Raw genomic sequence first — 20,974 nt, 5'->3', positions numbered from 1 at the left:
TTTCATTGCGATCCATGTAAGCAAGATTTATTTTTTTTACATCAAACTGATAATAAAAAATTTAACCAAATTTTAAAAAAAACCAAATTTTTTTACATGAAAGAAGGGAAAAGGCACCGAAAGAAGGAAGTGAAGCCAAATTCTATGGTAGACTTGACATTATTGAAGGAAGCGAACAAGAGGAGAGTGTCCACTTCCACCACAGACAGGGTGTAGCTAGAAGCCAATAACAATAATAATCATTCCAAAGGCCGGATTGAGATATATTACAAGACTCGATCTGACAAGGCGGGTAATCTTCGGAAGAAACTGAAAAGTATAGGAGGCTTGAGCTCACGAAACCTAGGATGGCGAAGATAATAGAGACCTAAGAAGAGGATAACCACACGAATTGGTGCGACATACAAAACTATAGCAGCAATGAGACAGAAAGTTATGAAAATTGAGGTGGCTCGAGGGTCACGCCAGCTGAGCAAAGCTTGAAAGCGCTCCCCTTGAGATGCAATGTCGCCAAGGGCCATTTGGATGTAATAAGCAAGGCTTCGAAGGCGATCATAGCGCTGCTTCACCACTTCTGGAGGACGACTTGTGGGAAAATTGTCAAACTCTTCATCAAGCTCGTCATAGCGGGCGGCGTCTGCATAGGACAGGCGCACGTCCATGTGGGGGGGCGACCGCGGCCGGAAGCGGTAATGCCATGCGCCGATGAGAAACATGTAGAGGAAGAGCGTGGGAAGGATCAGCTCCGGGTAGCATACAAGAATTATGAAAAGTATGTGAACAAGGATAGTGGTCAGTGTGTTGTGCCAATGACAAATGCCATCCAGCCACTTGGAAACAACGATGATCCCATTGAGTACCGACAGGATGCGGTACCAATTGGCTTTGCTTCGACGTATACTCCACCGAGTGGAGTGTGTGTCCAGCATGTAACGCACCACCTCCGACCTCAGTGGTGGCTCTGACCGTGTGAGGCGGTGTGTAATTAGGTCTGTTGCTGTGTGGCGAAGTGATTCTTGTAGTACAAGTGTAAAAGGCTGGATGTGATGCATGCGTGGGAACAGCGGTTGCGTATATGCATGGATGAGATTGAACATTGATGCGGTCGAGAAGCGAATGGCTAGCTCCACCTCTCCCATCTTCTTAGGCCCAGATGCATGCAGGACTATGAGCGGATACGAGTGTGTGTAAATGCGATCCGTCTCTAATGTGGACAGGCGAATGCGGACTTTGCCAATGCGCGTGTCCTTGGTCTTTATCGCAGGTGGCGGATCCGTGGGTGAGCCCATTATGACATGGCAATTGTCAAAGACACCCACAGTTAGCACTGTGCACGGGTCATACACATCCCATGTGTATTGCTCATTCCAGCGTGGCGCGAAGCTATCAATTATTGTGCGTGTGCGCACCCACTTGGGGCCATATTTGGCCACGGAATAGGCATCCGTGGCACCACGCCCTTCCTTGGTCTTCATGGGGAGGAGGCCATGGGCGCCAAGAACGCCCAACTCCAGGATGCCCAGGGGTGGGCCCCACAGCTGACGGGCGGTGGGCCGAAAGTCGGAGCTCAGCTGGGCAGCCTCGTCCATGACGTGGTAGCCGCCGTCGAAGCACAAGCGGAGGTGGACGCGGCCGCGGAAGTGGGTCACATTATTTTCAATCTTGACTAGGTTGAACCACTTGGAACCCACTGGACGGTTATCCACACGCCTCTCAATGGACTGCAGGAGGATTCTGGTGTGACCGAGGTCTTCGTCATGAGTGGGGCCCATGTGATCAAGGACATAGACGGTTAGGTGCTCCTCGAAGGGCTCAGCTGCCACGAGCATCAGGTCTTCGTTCCAGACGGGGTTGGTAGTGCGGTTTCTGGACGGCCTGGTGCGAATGCCCTGGAATCCCAGCTGCAAGCTCACACTGGCCTCCGGGTACCGGGACCTGTCGCTGGCGTGGAGGTCCTGCGCTTCGAGGACGGTCACACGCAGGTACCATAGCTTAGGAGAGAGGTAGACTTTGGAGCGCGTGTGCGATATATGGCCTCCTGTGTCGGATTGCCACGCGTCGGGGAAGGCTTCGTCTGCCTGTGTGCCCACCCAGACCGCCAGCATCAGGTCACCACTCACGCGCCCGCCGCCTTTGAGTGCCTCCAGCCGGTACCACTGCGGCGCGAGGGGGCTATCGGGCGGGACACGCTTGGGAACGTCTTGCAAGTCGAAGAGGACTACGCCCAGGAAGTCGTCAGGCTTGGCGTTATCCTGGTCCCACACGCTGGCCTCCAGGGTGGCGCTGCGGAGGCTCTCCCAGTTGCTGAAGGCGAAGACTTCGTTCCACTCGGGGTTGAGCTGCTGGGGGATTGTCCGCGTCCGAGCGGACACCCCGCACACAATGAGGCGCACGTAGGGATCAGAGGAGGCGGTGAGGATGTCCTTGGGGGCGAGGTGGCGGGCTTTGACGACGCGGACGAAGAGGTAGTGCATTTTCTCCACGAGGTCGTAGGTTGTCACCTTCTCGCCTAGAGAGGGTGTCGTGTGGCGGACTGGGAAGGGGTCGACAGGGGGCGGCCGGAGGACGGGAGGGGGGTGGTGGTGATAGTGCGGAATGGGGTGGAGCGGACTTGACGGCGGCGGGGCGGCATCGGGAGGCGGTGCAGGGGTTTCGGGTGGCGGGGCAGGAGATGGCTCAGGTGCTGGCTGGGGCGGCGCTTCTGGTGGCGGCGCTTCAGGTGGCGGCACTTCTGGTGGCGGCGGTTCAGCCGGAAGGGCAGGGTCCGGCGGCGGTTGCGTGGGCGGGGGCGCCTCCTCATCAAAATAGTACATTTTCAAGCCAAGCTCCCCCTTGATATGAGAAAACAAACCCCTCTTTTCCAGTGTGTAGTAAATCAGCGCCTCCTGGCCCCTTGGCACGATACTGGTGCCGGAAACACAAGCTCTGCCCAAGAAATTGGGCCGCCGCCCACTCCTGTCGTGGTAGATTGTGGCTTCCACACACTCTAGGCTTATTTCTGCCGGATTTGTGACCCAGAATTCCAACGCCTCATCCCACGCTGGATTCAAATCTTTTGGCTTTGTTCTGGTCCGCCTCCTCTGCCCATCAAATTCCACTTGCACATAAGGGCTGGACGATCCTTCTCCATCTTTAGGCATCAAATTGTGAGCATTGCAAACCTCAACAATAAGCTTCCTTTGTGCCATGATCCTTGCTTGCTTCAATAATGAGCAGCCTTAATATATGAGAAAATGATGAATTAATGCCTCAACCGGTGCCTTAGGCTATGAGAAAGATGATGATTGATGCACCACCAATTGGTACCCTTGGGCTATGGGGGGAAATGCTCTGAAGCTTTGATGAAATGTTGACAAAAATGAGCATAGATTGGATATAGTGTACTAAAATGAGAGAATACCAGCCTTTGATGAAATGTAGCCCAACAGGACTTCCAACAGTGTAGATCTAGTCAGTTATAGCCCTTAAGAGCTTCTCACAACAAGAGTAAGTGCTTCACCCCATGATAAAAGCTTCACAAGTGCCCAATATTTTCTAATCTAGCCTATCAACTCCTCCATGTATGCTCCTACAGTCATGCTGCCTATCAAAAAAAGCAACAGCATTGCCTTGCAGAGTCCAACACACTCTCCTAAGAAGCACTCCATAAACATAAACATATGGGCTCTTGTGTTGCACACTCGAATGCTCTTCTTAAGGTGCCTTTTTCTAGAGGGATTCAAGGCTAGCACTACTTTTCTAAAGGCCTTCAATGATGTACCACACAAATCAATGGAAACATGGCATCAACTTTTGGCAATGCCTTTATCATTTCGAGAACAAAATTGTGGGGAAAAAATATTCCAAAAGGCCAAAAAAAAGAAAAAAAACATGGACTTATGTTATCTGTGGGTGGTAGCTATGCAAAAAGAAGGAGATTTTTCTTTGGAAAAATAATTGTGTATGGCATTGATTGAAGGAATAAGATGGCTTGATTGAGCTAAACTTGTCTACGTTTTGTCGGTTGGCAAAAGCAACTTTTGCATGCAAGGGGGAGTAGGTTGGCTGTTTCCATGAAGAAAAAATTGCATTGCCACTCTCCCACGAGTCAAGATCATGCTTCCAAGCAAGCACCCTCAATTTTCTTGACTCGAAATATATTAGCCTTTACTTGACTGCAAATTTTTCTAAGGTAGTACTCAAATACACGTAGATTTGTGAGTCCACATATCTCTACTTTATGCCTCCGCGGAGGATAAACACATTGATTTCTAAGGCCACAATTGAAATAAGTACTCAATTAAAGGATTTCTTAGGCCTCAAATCTACTTTATGTCTTGAAAGGAGGAATAAAGTCGCACCAAGATGCCAACTGCTTTCATGATCACATCACAAAAAAAATAAGCATGCAAAGAAATGCGGAAATCTCACTTCTAAGGTATGTGTAAATGTATTAAATAGGTAAACCAATAATTAGATGGTGTCCTTGGAATGCTTGTAATAAACATTAAATATATAAAAGCAATAATAATTGGTTAGTGTCTTTTTTTGGGACCAATAAAATGTTAATGATGACCATCATAATGTTTTTCTATTCAGACACATTTCTTTGCCGCCAAGTCTCTTGCTTTACTCCTACGTGCCATCCCTTAGAAGCCACCTCACTCCAATAATTATTGCCTCATAAACTATGCTCTTCTTTTGTCTCTACAAACACACACACATACATATATGCATGCTAGTGGCCTTTCCATACCTTTTCACACCACAGTTCATCTTTTCTCATTGGGGTCGCTCCATGGTCGAACCTTTCCTTTAGAAAGCCAATGCGTGCTTGATTGTAACACACACCTCTTACATCTAAATCATAGGTCCCCTCACCCTCTTTCATACCTTGAATTGTGGGCTCTTTAGCAACGTTTAAGCATTCTTGGTAACTAGGTAGCAATCATACATAATATACCATGAGAATTTAAATCCTAAGGAAACCTCAGGTGGTGGCCCATGTTGTTTGGTGGCCCAGGTTGTTTTGGTTCACATTGTTTTTTACCATGCGTGCTCATATGATGAGTGTATGGTCTTAAAGATTATAAAGGAAGCATGTACTTCTCTCCTAGTTTTAATATATTCAAGTTCTATTAAGAGTTATATTTGACATATTAATCATGTATTTTGATTTTTCTTTTTTAGTTTCATCACCGCTATGAATAGTTGAGGTTAATTTAACTAATTTACCCACTTGTAATGAATGTTATAAACTTGTCGACCATGACCATCATTGTATTTTAACTTATTGAGAAAAGTGGTGTTTCTTTTCCATTTTAGATTTCTCTAATATTTCCCTTCCTCGATAGTGTATAGCTTTATGGAAACCTCTTTACCCATAATAAGTCAAATTCATTCATAGCATTATGTTAATTATTAGGGAAATACCTTTCACCATACCATCTAATGAGCCTTGTACAAGTATTTCCAAAGCTGAGTTGTGCTAAAGCATGGGAGGTCATTAAAAAATTTATGGTGATTTTACATAGAAGAAACCTGTCATAGAGTCACTAAACTATCATGTTTTTTGTTGCGTTTAGTCACCAAGGTTAGTGTCTGAATGGGTTAATTTATTTGAAACATATTACTTGAGAAAGCAAGCAAAATGATTTGAAATGCCCTTAGTTCTTATATGCATGACAAATCATGCTCAAGGATACTCAGGGACTCATTATAGAGATTAACCTATAAATATACGTCAAGGAATATTTTAAAAAAACTTTATCTATGAATTTTGAGTATTTATGATCCCCTTAAATTATGTACTTATAAAGTTCTTTATTTAAAAATCCATCATGTAAACCCATTACCTAAGACCTAGCCTAGTCCCCAGCGAGACAGTACCAAATATGTCAAGTCAAGTGCTTACCTTACCCTTTCCCTCCCCCCTTTCCACCCTCTTGCACTCAGATCATGAAAGCTAGAGTAAAAAATGATCTTAACGATTATTCAACACACTATAATCACCATAATATTCATAATAATAGGGGGAAGTAAACTAGAATGTGCCAAATCTAGTGTCACCTCAAGCAACATACCTTTAAGGACTCTTTTCAAGGTGTTAGTATGTGACCTGGAAGTTAACATTAAGTGTTTCAAGGATCTCCTACTCTAGGTTAAATGAAACATTTAATAAGAAATTATGGTATTAACTTGTCAAAAAAATAAAGCTCACTATGATCTAAGTTAATTTATCGAATTCTATATTCCCACTTTTTCCTTCTCCTAGATGGATTTAGATTGGGACACCTTTCTAAATTTGGGTGATCGTAGCTTACTTTACATGTACTTGGGTGATTATGTACATGCATGAGAGTACATTGGGTTGTATCATCTTGATGTTATGAGTTTTGTATGTATTTTTAATCAATTAATTTATTAATTGATTGGCATAGTTGATGTAAGTGTAGATCCTTGGGTTAGATAACGGAGGCGTTAGGAAGATTTTCTCCCTTGCCACAGTAATTTTCAACAAAAAATTAAAATTAAAATTTTCTAGAGCTTTAGCAAGTAATTGGGCAAGTTTTAAACCACTTATGCCTGCCGATTCCAATACAAGGTAAATTATTTATTGTTTCTTTTTTAAAACTAACACACATGAAAGTTTCTTTTTGTCGAAATTTCTTCTACACATCAAAATGACTCAGACATCTCCACATAACCCTCATCAATCGTCCAAACTCTTACGACTTATGGCCGAATGTCTCCAACTTGCTTCTATATCAGAACACAAAATTTCTCACTTATTTGAGGCATTGGTACACATCTTACAACAAAATTGACTCGGAGATGAGGCATTGCTACACATCTTACGACAAAGTTGACTCGAAGATGAATGGTCGAAGATCTGGATGCACAATCATGAAGGATATTTTATCGTGATCCCTATGGGTAACACTCGCATCTTTTATCCCAACATTCGATTTTGTCAACTCATGGAACAACACAAAATTATTCAAGTGTACAGAATCAAAGATGATCCCACACTCACTCACGAAGACTTTATTTCTCATTTAAATTATCTTAAATCTCACCTTCCATCTAAAAAGATATTTGTTACACTTCATATACATGTTCTTAGAGGTCTATAAAATAACAACTTTCACATTTTATTTTGTAGCACATAAACCATCAATTAAAGGTGGCATTCTCTTATCCCAATAATATTTTATATTTTAACATTTCCTATTTAGATTTAATTCATAGTAAATATATTATACTTTCTCAAATATGCTCTTGTATTATTAACCATTTTTGCTAGGAATTCACACTATAACAAAAGCTAATATTTATCACAAATATTCAATGAAGTATAAAGGCCACTCCATCGAAGAATCTCAATGGCTACCTGATCATGCCCTCTTGCTGCCTGTCCATTCTTGATTACAACTTATGTTCACACTCGCCCATGATGATTTTTTATTTTGTGACAACTGAGGACAGTTGTTTGTCACCCCCGGGACATGTTACAAGGAGTTAATTCATGGAATTTTATATTCCCATGTTTTTCATTATTTATGAATTCTTCTAAACGGTTTTAAATTGGGATGCCTTTTTAAATCTGGGCGATCATAGAGCTTACTTTACATGTACATGGGTGATTTTATACATGCATGAGATTATGTGTTGCATTGTCTTGATGTTATGAGTTTCGTATAGTTATTTATATTTCTAGTCAATTAATTTATTAATTGATTGGCATAGTTGATGTAATCCTTAGGTTAGATAATGTAGGCAAGCTAGTGGTGGTTAGGAAGATTTTGAGACACTCTATTTTGGGTGTTGGTGAAATACTATTTGATTTTGTGACAAAGCGCGTCCATATTCATTATTGATGTATATATTTATTAGGACATGTGAAAGCTCCCTTGTGCATATTTGATTTTACAAGAGATGTACACATTTATATGGTTTAAGGTTTATATCTGTTTTTTAGTAGTTTAGCTTGCACATCCAATAAAGTAAGCTATTCCTCCAACAATTCCTCATGGCCTTTATAATTTCATCTTCTTACAAACCAATGAATGATAGTAACGATATTGACACACTAAAAGTAATAAAAAAGAATATAGGACAGAAAAGTATTCGTGATAGTTATGTCCTCATTAATGACCAAATTTATGGAATTATTTGGAGCACATGGATAGGGAAATTCAAACGTTTCCTTTTTTCATATTATCAAGTACATAGTGAAGGAAAATTAGGATTTTTTGGGATCACATTGGTTACCTCTAAGCTTTTGGATTTTATAAGAATTCATAGGCCAATTACGGTTGTAATGTAGAGCTATCTTGGGGGTTCACCTAAAAATATTTTAGTGCATCCATCCAACAAAACTGTATGGTTAGAGCTAAGATACATTATTGGGTTCACATGATTTATAAGTGACACCTGGTTGTTATCCCTATTAATCCATGATTAATAGGCTTTTGTATAATAAAGTAAAAGATTAAGACTTTATTAAGCAAAGTACCAATATATGATGACTATTTTTTTATTTCTCATATCTTATCTCAAGATGTAAAATCCCTCATGGTCAATCAATGTTGAAGTAATGGAAAAAAAATGAATCTATGAAATCCCTTGTGATTAATCAATGTTGATGTAATGAACAGAAAATGAATGTGTGATGTGCAATTTTGTTCTCATAAGTATGATAATCATAAAAATAGAAGTAGAGGTATTTAGGCGGATTATCTGGCCTATGGGATTATATCAAGCCATAAAGAGGAAGGGTGTAGCGAATGATTATCAGAGCCATGAAGTGTGGGATTATATGGCCTATGGGATTATATCATTAAGTAAGCCATACAGAGAAAGGATGTAGTGAATGAATTGTCAAAGAAGCCATGAGGTGTGGGAGCAACAAGTAGGCAAGGGTGCCATCACTTTTTACTAATAACCCATAATAAACTACCAAAATTTTGGGTCCATCATTCATCATAAATTGATAGCTTTGAGTAGGAATTTTGGTTTATAGGTCATGATTGGATCCAACACATCTATGTAGGAGTGTTATAATAAGTGACCCTCAATTGAACATAATCCTCTAGATGGTTTGCTGTGTTTTGATAGATGTAAGATAAAGGGCAACATACACAAGCTTTCCATACCTAGAGCTACATGAAGAAATTTTCTAGTAAGCATTACATTGTGTTGTTATTAGTGCTCAAATACATAGACTCGATAGACTAATTATGTGAGCATAGTATATAGTTTTTACAATAAACCGAGAAATCCTTCAACTCTTTTAATCAAGTCTTTAAATAGGGTAAGCTAGAGTAGAGAGAGAGAGAGAGAGAGAGAGAGAGAGAAGTAAAGCAAGAGATACTTTTCAATGATTGTTCTTGAGGAATACATAGTAAATTTTTAGATGATTGAGGAATACCTAGTAAATTTTGAGAGGAATACCTCGTGTAAGCTAGACTCTAGGCAAAGAGAGAGAGAGAGAGAGAGAGAGAGAGAGAGAGAGAGAGAGAGAGAGAGCGAGAGAGAGAGAGAGAGAGAGAGAGAGAGAGATACTTTTCAATGATTATTCTTGAGGAATACGTGCTAAATTTTTAGATGATTGAGGAATACCTAGTAAATTTTTAGAGGAATACCTCGTGTAAGCTAGACTCTAGGCACAGAGAGAGAGAGAGAGAGAGAGAGAGAGAGAGATACTTTTCAATGATTGTTCTTGAGGAATACGTGCTAAATTTTTAGATGATTGAGGAATACCTAGTAAATTTTTAGAGGAATACCTCGTGTAAGCTAGACTCTAGGCAGAGAGAGAGAGAGACTCTAGGCAGAGAGAGAGAGAGAGAGAGAGAGAGAGAGAGAGAGAGAGAGAGAATAAAGAAAGAGAAACTTTTCGAGATTGAGGAATACCTAGTAAATTTGGAGAGGAAAGGAAACCTTGGAAGGTTTTAACATTTTTTATCACTTTCCAATTTTCAAAAAGATAAGCCAACTTTCAAAAAGATAAGACATCTTTATGCTCGAGTCAATGTAGAATAAAGCTTTGGCACAATGCCTTTATAGATTATCAAAAATCGTAATTACTTTTTTGGAACTTTTTGGAACCAAATTGCAAATAAAGAAAAAGACAAGCAATATGTAGAATAAAGTCGTCCTAGAGAAACTGCAACTAATGAAAATCCTAAAGGTGTGAAAAGTAGCTGGTGTGGAGCGATCGTGGATGGAGTGATGAGCACAAAAAGAAGACGAATTTTCTCATTGGATGAAAAGTTAAAAAACTTTTCTTCTATTGCCGCATGAAATCAAAAGGATCACGAGTTGTTGGCCCGTTCATGTTGCACTCTCAATCTTGCTGGTAAACGCAAATCACCGCATAACCTCTGATTAGTCTTAAAGTAGTGATTAGTGATGAACGCCTTCCTGTGCCGTGTCAACTACCGGAAAGGACCACTTACACGTGCCGAATCCAGTGCTCGAAAAAAACAAAACCTTCACCTACAAATCTGAGAAATTATTAATAAAGAATTTTTTAAAATTTGAAGGTTTTTGTTCTATAACCTCTCAAAATTTACGGGTATTTATACTTTAAGTTTTAATTTTGAAAGTATTTTTAAAATTTTGAAGGTGCAATTACACATTATCCGGGTTTTTTTCGCACACTGGGGCCTGAATCCCGGCGCACTGTTATTATTATGTTAGATTGCAAGGCCTTTTTTTTCCCAAGCTATATTAAATACTAAAAAAGGATTAAAAAAGGCTTTTTGTGTTGGGAAGGTGGATTACTCTATCAACTCACACAAACTACCCCCGAGTAGCTCACTGGCATCGAACCCGAGCCCCCATAATGGGACCCAACCATTCTATCAGCTAGACTATGCACCCGATGGCTTTTTTTAAAAAGGATTTATTCTGAGCCAACAAAAAAGGCTTTTTATATGGAGCCAACAAAAGGCCTCTACATGTTGGTAGATTAGATGGCCGATTTTCGTGACCTTACATAAGGGTGCTGAGGTGAGAACCTTAAGAAATCTCACTTATATGGGTGCAAAATTTTCTTTCGCATTAATTAATTAGTTGAGAGAAGAAAACCTTAGTAGGGCATTTCAAGAAAAAAAATGAAATTAGAACTTCATATGTATATGATGTGATGTTTGGGAAAAAAATGAAAATATGTGGCGTGGAAAAAAAAATCAAAATTTGAAGATGTTTCATGATTCTTCCTAAGCGCCTCAAAACGCGAATAAAAGGTAGGGCTGAGGCAAGGGCATTTGAGGCTGTGGCCCCCAACGTGAGAGAGAGAGAGAGAGAGAGAGAGAGAGAGAGAGAGAGAGAGAGAGAGTGTGTGTGTGTGTGTGTGCGTGCGTGCATTCTGTAGAGAAAGACGATGTAAAATATATATTTTTTGTGTGCCTTTACGTTCTAGGGAGAGAGAGAGAGAGAGAGAGAGATATATATATATATATATATATATATATATTTTTGTTTTTATTGATTGAAAAACGAGAGCGAGATAGAGAACACGAAAATTGTAATCTTATTGAGCACGAGAAAAAAATGTTTTAAGATATTAACCTTGGGACAGACTAAGGTATTAATTAATTAATCAAGCCCGATAGGGTTTGATTAATTAATTAATACCTAGTAGTCTGAATCTGTCTGATAGAGCCTCTCATGTTAGTCATGCAAATGAACCATTAGTCACCCCTATTTGAGCCTTCCTTAGAATGACTAACCAATGAACTTTCATGCGCAATTACTACAAGGGGTACTAAAAACAAAAAGTAAAATCTCTTAAGTCCTTCTACACAATTACTACAAGGAGTAAAAAGTGAAACCTCTTAAGTTATCCTCAAATGTATCTCTAAGGAATATAATTTCTTACATTTAAATTATAAAGTTGATTTAAATTATAAAGTCAACATCAGTATACATTTTGAAAATGACAACTGATCAAATTAATGAGTTGCCCTTATTATGAGTGATTTGAAAAAAATAGTCTAGATAGGGAATTTAGCATATTGGATACCATAAGAGGAGTATGTGCAAAAGATGTGGCGTATGACTTGGACTTAACTAAGAAGGCTCTCTCCATACCTTTGTCAGTGGTGTTATTAGCCAAGAGGGGTCTATACAAAAGATGTGTCATTTGACTTGGATAGGTTGTCCCTGACCTTTGTTAGTGTTATCAGCCAAGAGCGATAATGTTGAGTTAGTGTTGTCAACCAAGATCGACAATGTTGTGCACAAAGAGGACTCATGACCCCTTCTCTCCGAGCTTTGGATAGGTCCCAAGCTCCTAGACACCTGGTGGGGTCCACAACATTCCAATTTTTTAGATGTGGCTAGAGTTTTTATTTTGGTACACCATGCACACTCTTATAAACTGAAACACACCTTACACCCTTACATACTTAGTGTTAAAAATTGTGTGTAGGGGGATGCCAATTATGTAAGAGTGTGAATAGGGGCCAACTTCGATTTATAGGATTTGAATCTAGGACCTTGGACTACAAAAATCATTTCACTAGGCGTTAATTGCTTCAACTCATTTTGTAACAATGGTGAGCCATGGCCATAATAAGTGTCCATGTACATGCTAGCATATGTGCTTGTATAAGTTCAAGCATGTATATGCTAGCATATATGCTTGTATAAGTTTAGGCATGGGCAAAGGTTAAAAAGTATGAAAGGAGGGCCAAGTATATGTGACAATTATTGGGCCTAATCTTAAACTAATCAATGTACTAATCATTTTACACTTTTTTGGAGTGCTTATGCAAGCTTCCATGGAACCTTGGCTGTGTAGAATCAGGCTTTCTTCTATCTTGTACCCATTCAAGCTCTTATGTGATCTTGTGTCCATTAAAGCACTAACGGATCCCCTTTCTTGCATTGGTATCAGAGCTTGTGCTTTGATCGTTTCCTTTAATAGAAGAAGCATGTTTTCTTCTATCTTGTTCCTGTTTAAGTTCTAATGGGATCCCCTTTCTGGCATTGGTATGAGAGCTTATGCTTTGATCTCTCCCTTTGCTCAAAAATTTAAAAAAAATCTCAAGAAAAAAGATTTATGTAATTTTCTTTTAATAGAAGAAGCATGCTTTCTTCTATCTTGTTCTTGTTTAAGTTCTAATGGGATCCCCTTTCTGGCATTGGTATGAGAGCTTATGCTTTGATCTCTCCCTTTGCTCAAAAATTTTAAAAAAAATCTCAAGAAAAAAGATTTACGTAATTTTTCTATTTTTTGGAAATTTTCTTGATGCCTTTCCTCTCTACCAAACCTTAGGGCTTTAAGTGCATCTTGCTTAGTGAGATTTCGTGGGAGTGTTAAGAGCCTAACTAGAGTCTTTTGACCATGATACCTACCATCTATATCAAGCAATAAGGTGACAAACACATCAACAAGGAAATGGCACGTTTCAGAGGTGCCAGTTTGTTTTGGCATAGTAGGGCAATATCTTTATTTTTTAATGCTCATGGTCATAGGTATGGAGAAGCTTTCCATTAGGATTTAGATATGGCTTCCTTTGGACATAATACACAACTTTTATCAAGAAAAGCGCAACAAAATTTAGCAAGCTAGTGGCAAAAATGCAGATGACCGGCACATTTTGGCAACCACTTCATGGTGTAGAATAGTCCCACAAGATTTGAGTTAGTTCTTTGGTAAGCCATTTGAAAGTACTAACTCTTTCTTGATCAAGATTTGAAGCTTTCTTCTTCCATTTATTGCAAACCCTAGCTATGGATGTCATTAGTAAGCATTGGAAGTATAGGGAGATCTTGCTATGAGATATTGTTAAGTTCTCCCTCTTTCTTGCTCATTCTCAAGCATTCTTGCATAAATCATGGTTATGGTGTTTGATTTCATGGATTAGGGAAGGGGATTTCACTACATTCATCAAGATCTTGCAAAAATTTCCCTCTTTCTTTCTTGATCATTCTCAATACTTCTTACATAAATCAAAGAAATGGAGCTTAATTGCAAGCATTAGGAAGGGACTTTTCCTAGATTCATTAAGATTGTGTATAAACTCAAGCATTGGCATGAGGCTTCATGGATTCATCAACAAAAGGGAGCTTCTGTTAGCTTATGAGAGGCTTTCTTAAAGCTATTTTACATCAATTTCTCAAATCTTGAAGCATTTGTGAGGGATTTTCATCAATTCTTGCTGCAAGAACACTTGGTAATGTGCATACAATGGTTAAACCCTAACTCTAGTTATATAAGCTTCATTCAAATCTTGCAACAAGAACACTTGGTAATGTGCATATAATGGTTAAACCCTAACTCTAGTTATATAAGCTTCATTCAATTCTTGCAAACACTTGGTAACATGTCACTACAATGGTAAAACCCTAACTCAGTTACATAAGTAAAGGGATTCTACAATTGGTGGTCATTACATGCTTGGAATGTCAACTAATTGTAATGCTCTTGTAAGAGGGGTGTCAATGGCATGAGAAGCAAGTGATTTAATGCTATGATTGGAGTCTCAATGAATTCTTACAAAATTGATGGCATTGGCATGATTCTTGCAAACATTAGATGAAGATTCATGTGATTTTGGTGCATTTGGAGATATCTTGGTTGTTTTGCAAGCCTTAGCAAGAGGCACATACGATCTTATGTTGAAGAAGGCAAAGTTTGAAGCTAATGGTGATGAAATGGTGATTGGAATGACGATGGGAATGTTATAGCGTAAGTCCATGAGCATAATTCCATGCTAAGTGAAATGTATAAACACTTAGTAAGTGACCTCAATCTTATTATTTCAAATTTCTATCAAATGTAATTCAACTTTGTAGAATCTAGCTTGTTGTGAGGAGTACCCTTGGCAAGAGGAGGAATTCTGCTACTACCATTGAGTGCCTTGGAAAATGTGGTAGTTGGAGGTACTGCACGATGTGGATTGGAGAAGAATTGATTTACATCATTGAGCAAACACATGGAAATGGAATCAAAGGATTGATGTTTGGAAATGGAATGTGTACATGAGGCTATGCTCATGAGATGTATCTGTGGATGAAGAGATCATTTGGAATGCATTATAAAATGCTTTGGCAAGTGGCTTTTGATCCTCAATGATGTTAGAAACACATGCATTTAAATATTTAGCAATAAAAGTGGTTCATGCAACACTTTTTAGGGCTTGTTTTGGACAAATCTAATAAGTTGATTTAGTCATAAATGCTCCAAACTGAACCTAATTTGATCACATGCTTGGAAAGGCCCAATTTTGGTATCTGTTTGGTGGTCAAACTGCTAAAATTCAGTTACACACAGGGGTACTAGACAGGGAGCAAAAGGTATGTACTAAAGCTAAATTTATTGTACCATTATGTTCCCCATTCCATAACCTTTCCAAGAAGCTAAAGAAATCCTAAATAGGACTTTCAGTTTAGGAGATACGACCAATTTTTTTGTCACGGGTGGGTACAAAAAACAGAGAGTAAATGAAGCTTCATTTGTGGATGATCTTTTCACCTTTGTGAAGATTATCTCAAGAGCTTCATCAGAAGCTATTTGCACTACAGTCATAGGTCATTTACTTGGTAAAATTGCATATCTGCCATGTTGAAAGGTACAAGGAAGATCCATATTTTGCCATCACTTGGAAAAGAGGCAATGGAAAATGTGGAAGATAAACATGTAAATGATACAAGATTGGACAATACACAAGGGGACAATGATGAATTGAAGGCTCAAAGTGAGGTGGAACATATGAAACAATATCAAGTGTATGTTTTAGATGTCAACAATGAGGGTGTTGCAAATGTGCTATTTCTCAATTGAGCAATGAGATGAAATATGTTGCAATGATGGACAAGTTTTCTAACTCTCAAAGGACAATTACAAAGAGATTCCAACTCAATCAAAGAGAGATTCTTAAAGAGATCAAAGGCATCAATTTCCTTGTCCACCATAGCTCCTTTCCATGCATTGCTTTGTATAGCCTCCTCAAACTTCTTTGGATTTTTCAACTCTATCACCTTTGTCATATATGCATAGTGTTTGATAATAAAGAGTCATATGTCAATTCTAAACTAAATGTTTAACCCTTGTAGAGCTTCTAGGTCCAAGTATTACTTGCTCAATGTCTTCACTTCCTTGATTGATTTGAGGGATAACTTCTTGAGTACCACTTATTCTGGTTAACTCATAATAGTACATAGTCTTTCTTTCCAGAGGATACCTTTTTTGCTTTTTCATCTTTTTCTACTTCAAGTGATGCTTGGGATGCACTAGGAGTGTTATTTTCATATTTGATGATAGCTTCTTCATATTTGTCATACCATCCATCCATCTCATCAAAGTTCACATCTCTGTTTGTTGGGATAGATTTTCTTGTTTGAAGGATCACAGCACCTGCAAACATCCTTCCTCTAGATTAATTCTAATGAACACACATCTCAACCCTTTTTGCTCAAGTTTGTTTGAACTTATTTAGTACATGATGTGAATAGCATAAGCACCAAAAAATCTTCAAATTTTCCATATTATATTTCTATCCTATGAACTTTTCTTCAGGCGTTATGTATGGAGCAATCAATGTAGGGGATCTATTAATCAATAAGACTTCAAAATTACATGCCTCTTCTCAATAGTGTGTGTGTGTGTGTGTGTGTGTGTGTGTGTGTGTGTGTGTGTGTGTGTGTGTGTGTGTGTATTCAGGCACGTTTTTCTTATATAGCAGGAGTCTTGCTATCTCTTATATAGCAGGGCTCTTGCCATCTCTGCAATGTACTGATTATTCCTTTTTGCCAATACATTCCTTTGTGGTGTGTAGCTTGGAGCTCTCTTGGATTCAACTCCCTTTGATCTTTAAGTATTTCACAAATTCCCTTGACATATACTCTCCTCCATTGTCACTTCATTCTTTTGTGGTGTGTATCTTGGAGTCAACTACCTTTGATGCCTTGTTTCTTTAAGTATTTCTCAAATTCCCATGACATATACTCTCCTTCAATGTCACTTCTCAAGATTTTGATCTTGAGACCACTTTGCTTTTTCACCTCTACTTTGAATTGTTTAAACTTTTTAAAAAATATATTCAAAACTTCATGTTTGCGTTGGTCCCCATAGATTCCTATGTATAAGCTCCAAAGGCTTTTGATGCACATATTCTTCTTTGTTGAAATCTTTTCTTGATGACTTTTCATTTCCACAAGACTCACACGGTCCAGAAAATGCTTTAAGATTTGATAATCCCTTTACCAATCCTTTGAATGCTATCTCTTTCAATCGAGAGATGCTTATGTGACAAAGTCTTTTATGCCAAAGCTCAACCTCTGACATAGATGAGCTTCTTATATGTGCGCATGCGTCTCATGTAGGCATTGACGGAATCCTTCCAAGATCACCTAAACACATGCCCCCCTTGTATGAGGTAGTTCCCTCCGAGAGCGGCTAGTCATGGAGGGGACTACCCTCTCCAGTGTTTTTCCTCTTTTGGAGGCTCTGACCATGTACTCCAGCCTATTGGCTGGTTTTTTCATTTAACTAATAGAAGGATCTATTTTTCAAGGAAAAAAGATCACCTAAACACATGACAAGCACAAGATTAATCCAAAACCCACCTTTAGGTCACTTCCTAGAGTAACCTTCCGTCATGTTTGCAAGCTCAGCAAAGTCAAGATCATCTGCTATAGATTCTTTCTCAAGGAACGCTTTTCTCCCCTCAAGTGAGGCACAACCATTGATTCTTTCCCATAGAACAAGAATTATCCAGTGACTTACTTCAACTATCGTAACTTTGAACATAATTGAACATCATTGTAGGAATCTACCAATCCAGCCTCAACCGGCCCATGGGTTTGCCAACCGCCCAACCCCAACCAGCCCATGGGTTAGCCAACCGCCCAACCACTGTATTGGTGGGATCCCTCTTTATAAAAATTCAGTTGTGTTTTGTCCCGGGTATAAGGGAAAAGAGTTCCCAAGCCCCCTAGCCAACACTCATGCGAAAATATTAAATATACACACCACTTACACACCCAATATGAAATTTCCTTTTCTCATTCAACTATTTTTGAGATAGAATTGCAATAAAATCACAGTCTCAGTATTCCAGTTCCAAGGTCCAAGTTTCAACTTTTCCAATTTCCAACCATCGAATCCAAATTCCATTCATACCTTCCTCAGTGTACCTATGGTATTATTGGCAACCAAAGCGTCCAATAGAATTTAATTCTAAAGAAAGTAACACTTTTTCAATAAAATATTTTTAGTATGGATTTTCTTATACCTAGGATGAAAAATCTAAGACAAACATTCTTCCAACCATTTCACCTTTTGCAAGAACTTTAAGTGAGTTATAGCCTTATAGTGCACACCCATCTAGATTCGTGATTGCTTGCATATTTTGCTCTATAGTTTATCTAACTGACACACCAAGTTTTTTGTAATACCTGTGGAACATAAAGCAAATTGCTCAAATATTGTATACCTCCTTTACAAAACTCCAATGGTATATTCCCAATGCGAGTAGCAACATGTGGTGTATCATCTCTAGTGGATACACTCGTCTTCTTAGTTACTTCTTGTTTTGATGCAAACAAGTATTCTCTTCTAGTTATGTGGTTTGTACATGTGGAATCTATGTACCGCTTGTATTTTACCAAAGACTCTATGATTGACGCGTACCAAACAATTTAAGCTTGTCTTCTTCATTCTTTTCTCCTTCCACATCAAGGCATAATTCTCTTGCTTACTGGCAAGGTGGGGTGAATCATCTCTAGTGGATATACTCGTCTTCTTAGTTATTTCTTGTTTTGATGCAAACAAGTCTTCTCTTCTAGTCATGTGGTTTGTATATGTGGAATCTATGTACCACACTTATCCTTTATCAAAGACTCTATGATGGTCTCGTCTATGATTGATCAATGAGTTGCATAGCAAGCAAGTTAAGCCTATCTTCTTCATTCTTTTCTCCTTTTGCATCGAGGCATAATTCCCTTGCTTCAATGTTCCATTCCTTATATCTCTTTGCCTTGAATAGTAATCCCAACGTCCTACCTTGCCACAAATAGTTGCAAGCATCTTTGTTATTTCATCCTCTTCTGTCATTATAGCCTCCTCAATTTATGAGAATTTTCTTCCATCTCGGCCTATTTGAGTATTCCTTTGACTCCCCCTATCTATGGATTCCTCGTGGCTATTGTTACCTTGGCATTTTTCAAAGTTTCCAACTCTTGGCCTTGATATCCTCGTCCTTAGCCTCATCCTCTAGCTTTTTTCTCACTAGTATATACAGCATGTTTATCACTTCAAACTGTTTTGATAAGCTTCCTCCAAATAAGTATTTATTCTTCAAGAATCATCTTTCCCACAAGTTCCTCAAAGTTTAGCAACAATCACTCTTGAGATAAAATAGATGTTCTAAACTTCTTGATGTCTCTTTCCAAGACCTCTAATGCAAATATCTACCATCTATTTATCTCCACTTGGCTCACCAATTATGGCTAATTGATCACATATACCTCTGATTTTTGCAATATAATCAAGCATTGTCATGTTCTTATTCTCAATCGTGTGCAACTATCCTCTAAGTTGTATCTTGTAAGATTTTGACACACTTTCAAATATACCTAGAGTGTCTCTCACATATCAGTAGTCCATTCACAATGCTTTGATATGTGGAATTATTGCTTGACTCACTATCTGATCAATGATACTCGTCACCTTTTTATTCTTCAATTATCATGCTTTGACATCAGTTTCATACTATCTTCGTAAATTTTGTTGAGTCTCATGAGCTTGATCATCTCTCTCTTCTACTCCAATGAGTATACCCCAAAGGTTGTATGACTGAAGGAATATCTTGATCTTGAATCTCCAAGCTTAATAATTATGTTTTTTAATTTTTTAATAGTGTTAATTTGTACCTCTATCATGATGATGAGGATTGAGTGTGTTAATAAAGAGGGATTTAGAAAAGTGAAAGGTTAGAGAAGCTAATAGGGTAGATGAGAGAGGTTCAAAGAGGATAGACAAAAATACCAGTTCAAACAACCACATATAGCCTTTGTCTAGCCCGACCTAAAGACACACAAAAATTGACATCTTGCCTCTCCCATAACCTTGTGAGCCTCTTATGCTGGTGCTTGCTTGTTGATGAGATCGCCTCGTCAGTGTCCACAACCTTGACCTTTTCAATGCCTACCTCAAGCTCTACTTCACGAAGTATAGCTGCTGCCGTCTTAAGCTCTAATGGCCTTGTGCCCCTTTTGTGGCCTTCTAGTTGATGATTCTAGCTAGTTGGCTATTGCTTGGGCCCTTGTGCTTGGTTGACTACTACCTGTTGGGCCACTCTTAGCGCGCCATGAGCTTGCACACTATCTCCTTGTGCACCACGCTTGTGCCCACACCTTACTTTGATACACCAATGATAAATGAGTTATGAGAGGAAGCCATAATTCTTAATGATAAATTATGAGAGGGTATGCCCTGGGGAGGACGGATTGATGCCTGCCTTTTTTATGCACTATTGGGACCTTTTGGGGCTAGGCCTCCGCAGGGGTTTTCAGTATGTTTTGGACACTGGGGTGATGCCATAGAGCTTTTCAGAGCACTTGATCTTTCTTATCCCCAAAGGGGAGGGAGTGTCAGATGATATTCGGCATTGGAGGCCTCTTACGATCCTCAATACTGTCTACAAGGTCCTAGCAAAGGCCTTGAGTTTGAGGATCCAGCCCTTCCTTGGGGAGTTGATTCATGCTACCCAGATAGGATTCGTCAAGGAGCGCAGTATCCTTGACAACATTTTCACCTTTTGGGATGCAACGGCCCGAGCTAGATTTCTCGGTGAGGACTTGGTCATGATGCTTCTTGATTTTGAGAAGGCATACGATAGAGGACACTATGCTTCGCCTGGGTTTTGAGGTAGACTAGATTCGAGGAGTGGCGGCTCTATATTTCACAGCTCGTAGCCAGGTGTTGATGGCAGGAGGATGGGGGCCGAGTTTTGAGTTGACCAGATCAGTCCATGAG

At 39.3% G+C, this 20,974-nt stretch overlaps 1 protein-coding gene across 1 annotated transcript; it reads right to left on the bottom strand.

Annotated features, from left to right (window-relative positions):
* Positions 1-213: 213 nt before the first annotated feature.
* Positions 214-3,776, bottom strand: LOC147631080 (FT-interacting protein 7-like). Its single transcript, XM_086809413.1, has one exon. It carries the CDS (start codon positions 3,186-3,188, stop codon positions 267-269), a length of 2,922 nt encoding a protein of 973 aa, XP_086665539.1. The 5' UTR covers positions 3,189-3,776; the 3' UTR covers positions 214-266.
* Between the last annotated feature and the right edge of the window lie 17,198 nt (positions 3,777-20,974).

The sequence above is a fragment of the Cibotium barometz genome, chromosome 15, assembly GCF_041138505.1.
Source record: "Cibotium barometz isolate CiBa-2024 chromosome 15, ASM4113850v1, whole genome shotgun sequence".
NCBI lineage: Eukaryota > Viridiplantae > Streptophyta > Polypodiopsida > Cyatheales > Cibotiaceae > Cibotium > Cibotium barometz.
This window is presented reverse-complemented; position numbering and strand designations above follow the sequence as displayed.